The 6,575-nt window shown below is 33.0% G+C and overlaps 1 protein-coding gene across 2 annotated transcripts; it reads left to right on the top strand.

Moving 5' to 3' along the window:
- Positions 1 to 365: 365 nt before the first annotated feature.
- On the top strand, positions 366 to 2,652 carry LOC131052393 (GDSL esterase/lipase At5g45910). Of its 2 annotated transcripts, none has more exons than XM_057987043.2 (5): positions 366 to 669; positions 898 to 1,107; positions 1,220 to 1,317; positions 1,548 to 1,821; positions 2,149 to 2,652. In XM_057987043.2, exons 1-5 carry the CDS (start codon positions 396 to 398, stop codon positions 2,391 to 2,393), a joined length of 1,101 nt encoding a protein of 366 aa, XP_057843026.2. In that variant the 5' UTR covers positions 366 to 395; the 3' UTR covers positions 2,394 to 2,652. The 2 variants fall into 2 exon arrangements, with proteins under 2 accessions (XP_057843026.2, XP_057843025.2); XM_057987042.2 differs by having other exon boundaries at positions 1,220 to 1,368.
- Positions 2,653 to 6,575: the final 3,923 nt, after the last annotated feature.

Here is a 6,575-nt window from a genome sequence, read left to right as displayed (position 1 = left end):
AAAAATTGTTTTTAGCCTCACGAAATATGTATAATAGATTTTCATCTATACTGTAGACTAATAGACTACGTAAAAGAAACAACTGAAACCCATGAACTAGCTGTCATTCTTAAACATTAAAAATTATCAACTAGGCACCGCCACTTTCCCCGCCCTTGTGGAAAGGAAAGAAATGATTTCCTGCTCGAATTCAGCGAACTGTTTGTAAAGCACATAATTAATCACTATTCCAGGAAGTTTCCAAACAAACCAATACAGTGTGACAACTGCTCTGATTATATAAATATTATAAATATAGGCCAGTCTGCAATCACTTAATATATATTTGAGTATTTTGTATTATAAATATAGATCCACATGCATCTCTCAGTTATGAGTATATTCAGGTGAGAGATATGGAATTCAGAAGCACCACTACGCAGTATTGGAAAACTATTCCTTTGTTTTCAGCTGTCCTCATAATTGGCAGCTGTGTTCCTTTAGCTCATGCAAAGGATAACTGCTATAATTCAATATACCAATTTGGGGACTCGTTAGCTGATACAGGGAATTTAATTCTCTCTGGTCCTGGTATATTAAGCTCAATCACAGAGCTTCCCTATGGAGAGACCTATTTTAACAAGTCCACAGGCCGTTGCTCTAATGGAAGACTTGTTATTGATTTTATTGGTATGTTTCCAATTCTGATATCATTCCCTTTAGAGACTTTATTCATTGCTTTGTTTTTGCAGCCAAGGTTTTGTTTTATTTTCAGCCAAGTGTTTTTCAAAGTTATAGGTAGACATAAATATGGAGCAAAGCTTTCTCTCAACCAGAGGATATGGCATTGTATTTTACTGTGGTTATTGTGGTATTTTTTATGATTTTGATATTGGTTTATTGTTTTTGTATGATTAGCAAAAGCATTTGGGCTGTCTTTCTTGCCTCCATACTTGAGCAGGCTTGCAGACTACAGTTCTGGTGTGAATTTTGCTGTTGCTGGTGCCACAGCTCTGGATGCCTCTTTCTTTGAAAAGAGGCAAATACCCATCATTACAAATTTGAGCCTAAACACTCAGATCGAATGGTTCAAGGATTATAAGAAAAAGTACTGTTCTAGCACAGAAGGTAGGTTGGTTTTTTACAGTATTCTTCAATTGAATATATGGATGTAACTATTATTTCTATGATATAAAAATGTTGGGTTATATTTAATGTTTTCCTGTGCTTGTCCTGCTAGATTGTGAGGGGCATTTTGAGAATTCATTATTTGTCCTTGGAGAGATTGGTGGAAATGATTTAAATTCTCCTTTCAGTCTGGGGATGTCCATAGAGAAGGTCAAAGTTTTTGTACCTTTTATCATCAAAGCTATTAGAACAGCCCTTGAGGTTGGTCAGATTAATATTTGCAGTTCTTAAAGATTTTTATTAAATTATATTGCCCATGACCTTTGATTTACTTGCACATATCTATTATTTCTTTGATTTTCGTTAGGCATTGATTCCAGAAAAGGTGAAGTTCCCTGTATGGCCTAAGTAAATGTACCATGTCTTTTGATGTTTGTTAGGCATTGATTGAACAAAATGCAAAGCTGTTCTTGGTTCCAGGCAATTTGCCTATTGGATGTTCACCTTCCTATTTATCAGCAGGCTCAATCAATTCTTCAGCAGATTGTGATGATATTGGCTGTCTGATCAAATTTAACAATTTTTCTCAAAGTAACAACCATCTTTTGAGAATTATGTTACAAGATGTGCAGAGAGATCATCCAGATGTTTCAATTGTATACGCAGATTATTATTCAGCTGCCATAAGAATTTTAAGAAATCCTAAGAAATATGGTGAGTCTATGATTTCAATTTTTCACAATCTATATTTCTGTTTAATATTATTTTTGGATTCAATTGTGTTAGAATTAGCGTGTCCAGATCACACTTTGTAGTCTATCATCAGAATATTAAAAAGCTAGAGGAGAAAAAATGATGGATCACCAAGTGTGATCTAAAACCTTGAAGCAAAATGTTCCAATACAATTGGATTCAGAAATAATAGTGAAGATGTTTATAAATTACTATATTCTTGCATGTCTCTGTTGTTTCTTAATTTTTTTTAAGAGCAGATTAATGGTTGAGAATTTAAATGGGAGTATTGCATGTTTCATGGTGCAGGATTGCAGAAAAATGTCTTAAGGGTATGCTGTGGAAAAGGTGGAAAATATAATTACTCTCCACCTTTAAATTGTGATAGAAATGCTACTTTGTGTTCTAATCCCAAACAATATTTCAACTGGGATGGTGTTCATCTTACAGAAACTGCATACAAAGCGATAGCCCACATGTTGATTAATGGCAAGTTCACCTCTCCACCTTTGAATATGGTAAACAAAAATTGCAGAAATCCAGAAAGAATCTAAATTTCTTGCTCAAACACTTCATGATTAATTGAATGAGAACATCTCATTTTCTACGAGGAAAATGATCATCTTAGCCTCTCAAGTTCTGTATTTGCTGCTCTTGTGAATAAGAATAGAATGCCACACTAGTCTCTCATTTCATCTCTCCGTTCTTACAGTTTCAAAATAAGAAAATGCTGGTCAGAGCCTCTGAATTATTATGTTGTACCGTTTCTTTTGTAACAGAAGTTTAAGTATTATTGGATTTCTTCCTTTTTCAGAGTTTGTTGCCAGTATAGCATTAGCATATAACGTAACAGGTGTCTTTCAGATTAAAAACTTGATGTCAGGAATGAATTAATGGTTGTTTTATCAGTCAGAGTTCCAGAAGAAAAGACAAAATATTTGAACCTAATCATGGCACATGTAAGCCACTTCATATGGCTCGTTTCTGTAATTAGTCAAGAAAAAATTCTTAAATTCTGAAAATCAACCAAAAAGGTATTTATTACAGCGGTATCCCACTCATCAAGTATAAACTACATAAAACAAAGCATAAGATATAAACTGTCATGTTTCTTTTGTCTCTGTTCCTTTATTTTATAGTTGTCAGGGGGAACGCCACCCTTTGTAATATGTTGTCAGAATTTACAATTTAAATTCTTCAATGATCATCATAAATAAACCGCTATTAGTTTTGAAGTTGAATATTATTTAATTTCAGTTATGATTAATTAATATTTTGAAAAAGAATATAGTAATTTATTTTTAGCTGTAAATAAAATTCAACAAGTTTTGCTAAAATCTATTCCTGTCAAGTATTATGAGATCATCAAAAATTTAAATTTAGAGAACTATAACACAAAATCTATCAATCAAAATTATGATGGAGTGAAGGATTATGAAAAATGGGTTGAAGAAAGGGATCTCCAATCCATAACATTCTAGTTAGATCAACTTCAGAAAGAAAATAAATAAAACATGTGACATCAAAATAAATAAAATATTCCACTTCCAGGAAAATAAATAAACATATGAAATCAAAATTTCTTGATAGGTTAAGAATGTGTTCCACTTAGAGTACCAACATCCACAAAAATTAGGAAGCTTTTCTATTATTCAAAAGGGAACTTAAACTATTGAGGAAAATTATTTTTTTGACCCATCAGAGAAGCTTTCTTGATAGAAACTAAGACAACTCGAGCATCTATGTAATTATTTGTAGCAAACTCCATAGTTGATGAGAAAAAGAAGTGAACTAACCTAGCACTATCTCTTTGAATGCCACCAATGCATATAACACCTATATCACTTTGTGAAGAACCATATATATTAATTTTATAAATCCCAAAGGAGGAAGATATATTTTACTAGTTCTATGAACCTTATTCAAAAATCTAATCTAAGAAATTGGCAAGTGCACTAAAATGAGAGACCAAAAGGGGGTCTTAAGGTACCACTTTTCTTTTTTCCGAAAACAACAAATATTGATTTTCAATAAGAAAATGAAGATAGTTGCGCTCAAAATTTGAAGATACAACAAAAACATGAGTTGTAGTGCTATGAATATACCTTCTAAACTACTATTTGTTTTATTGAACATGGTGGAGATTAAGAGTTTCAAAAGATGGAGCACACAAAAAGGTGCTCTCTTTTTTCAAAAAAATATAATAAAGCTTTTGGTGTGCCCCCCCTAAAATATTAATTTTATTTTAGAACTTCAAAAATTGCATTAGTGAGAAATTAGTTGACACCGTGTAGTTTATGCCAAATGTTTTGGTTGATTTTTTTGATCAATAGATTATTTTTTACTGATTTTTGTAGTGGACACGTCATAAAAATAGAAATTTGAGCATGATCTCCCTAATTTATATAAAACTAATTAAAAATAAATTATTTTTCAATAAGTATAGAATGTATTCTACTTTCAAAAATTGTATTTTTTCAAAATTCAATGAACGAGTAAAATACTAAACCCAAACTACCACATGTCTTTTAACAAAAAACGAACACATGAAATAAAAAAATTAAAGATAAAAACATTAAGATGATTAAAATATGAAAAAAAATATATGGTTAGATAGCTAAGAGAGATCTTAATTTCCTCATGGTATTCTCTTAATTTGCATTGCAACATGTACAAACCTAATGGAGAGCATGGCCAAAAATGTGTGAAATATTTTAGCTTTTCAAAAAATGCATCTTTGGCATGAAATGGGATGCCCAAGGAGAATCTAACCCAAAATATTCAAATTTCTCAAGAAATATGGCTAGAGCCAAAGAAAAATGCACAAAATGAAAATGCATTTTTAAAATTTGTACCAAATAAAATTAGATTTTTAGAATGATGGAAGAAAATGAAAATGTATTTTTCCAAATGCTAGCAACTGTCTATATTGGATCAATTGCCTTTCTCTTTCTCTCTCTCTCTCTCTCCTACCTTTATTATGGCTTAAAAATTATGCTTTGCAATTGATGATGGATAGTTGGGGCCTTACCATTCACTCCCTATCTACCTCTTTCACTCTCTATAGATACTTCCCTTCCTCTCACCATCTCATCCTTCTCTCATCTATCTCTCCCCTCTCTATGTATCTCCTACCTTTTTGTTCCTCTCTACTTCAACTTACCTTGTTATCCCATCTATATCCCAACCTTCCTCTCTCTTCTTCTCTCTCCCTCTTATTATTTCTCTTGCCCTCTCTCCATTATCTCGATCACTACTTCTATCTCCCACCATCTCTCTCACCATTTCTAGGTCTCTCCTACCCTCCATATTTATGTCTCTACCTCTCCCTCCCTATCTAATTAACCGCCACTCTCTCCCCCTAGGTCTTTCACCTATATATCTCTCCCCTCTGTAGTCTTTTAACACCCTCTCCACCTATCTCCCTACATCCTTACCCCTCTTTATCTCTTTGTGAACTTGTCTCTCTCATTTTCTTCTACCTTCCTCACCTCTCTAGGTCCCTTAATCACTCCCTTTCTATCTCTCCCTCCTTCCACCTCTCCTTAGGCCTCTCTTTGTCTTAAGTATTCTCTCTCCTCTCCTCTCTCCCTCCCCTCTCTAGGTCATCACCTCTCCTATGATTGTATTTGGTTAAGGTAATAGGGTTTAGGATACATGGTTTTGTTGAACCCATGATACAACTAATAGCGGTGAGTTAATTAGTCTGGATCTCTATAAAATTTATCTATCAAAATTTAAGAAATATTTAACCATTCTACAATAATACTAAAAAAACATCAACGATCAACATATGAACACTAGATTTAGGTGGAAAACCCAAATGGGAAAAATAGTGGTGAGAATAATAATCACAATATAGATAAAATTGAATACAAAGTTTTAGGATCACCACTAAAGAGAATAACACACCCAATGGACTTGCAAGACTAAGGAACACTACATTAAGGCAAGATACATGAGGGAAAGATATAAAGGGATGCTAAGAGACTCAATATCTTTCAACAACAAAAAGAATTGAGAATAATAGCATGATCATGGAATTATCCTTGAAGCTCTATGTCAAGTGACTAATATGATAGAAAACAAATCTAACATCAACCACTATCTCATAACACTATCACACTAAATATACCACCATCAAAGCTCTTCACAAACTTACTTTTGCACATCCGCAATATCAAATTTGTGTGCACATATTTCACTTTCTCTTTACATCAATTCACACTCCCTAAATACAAGTTAGATCATAAAAAATCTAATTGAGAATTGGCCACATACATAGTATACAAGATTGCAGAAAATAAGCTAGCTGGACAAAAAAAATACACAATGTGGTCCACTCCAAGAGAAAGAGGGAACCCAAATCCTTTACAACACATCCTTCTAGGTAGAATCCAATGTATCACTTTCATTAACACATCCTAAAAAGTTAGTACCAAATGTAACGTGTAGAGATTAATAAAACTCAGTAACTAGTTAGCCAAAACATTTTCAAATACAAATTACGTAACATGGATCTCCACACATAACAATGAGACCCATAACTATATTCTAACTCAAACTGCCAATACATATTCAAACAAAAAAGTATGACCCAATCAAGATAACCCAATTGGGCGTGCTGAAAAACATAACACGACTAAAACATACCAAGCACAAACCAACATAACTCACTTATGGAATAAAAACACCACTAGAGAATTGAACGAAATAGTGAACAAATCAAATTAATA

Source organism: Cryptomeria japonica, chromosome 9, assembly GCF_030272615.1.
Source record: "Cryptomeria japonica chromosome 9, Sugi_1.0, whole genome shotgun sequence".
Lineage (NCBI taxonomy): Eukaryota > Viridiplantae > Streptophyta > Pinopsida > Cupressales > Cupressaceae > Cryptomeria > Cryptomeria japonica.
This window is presented reverse-complemented; position numbering and strand designations above follow the sequence as displayed.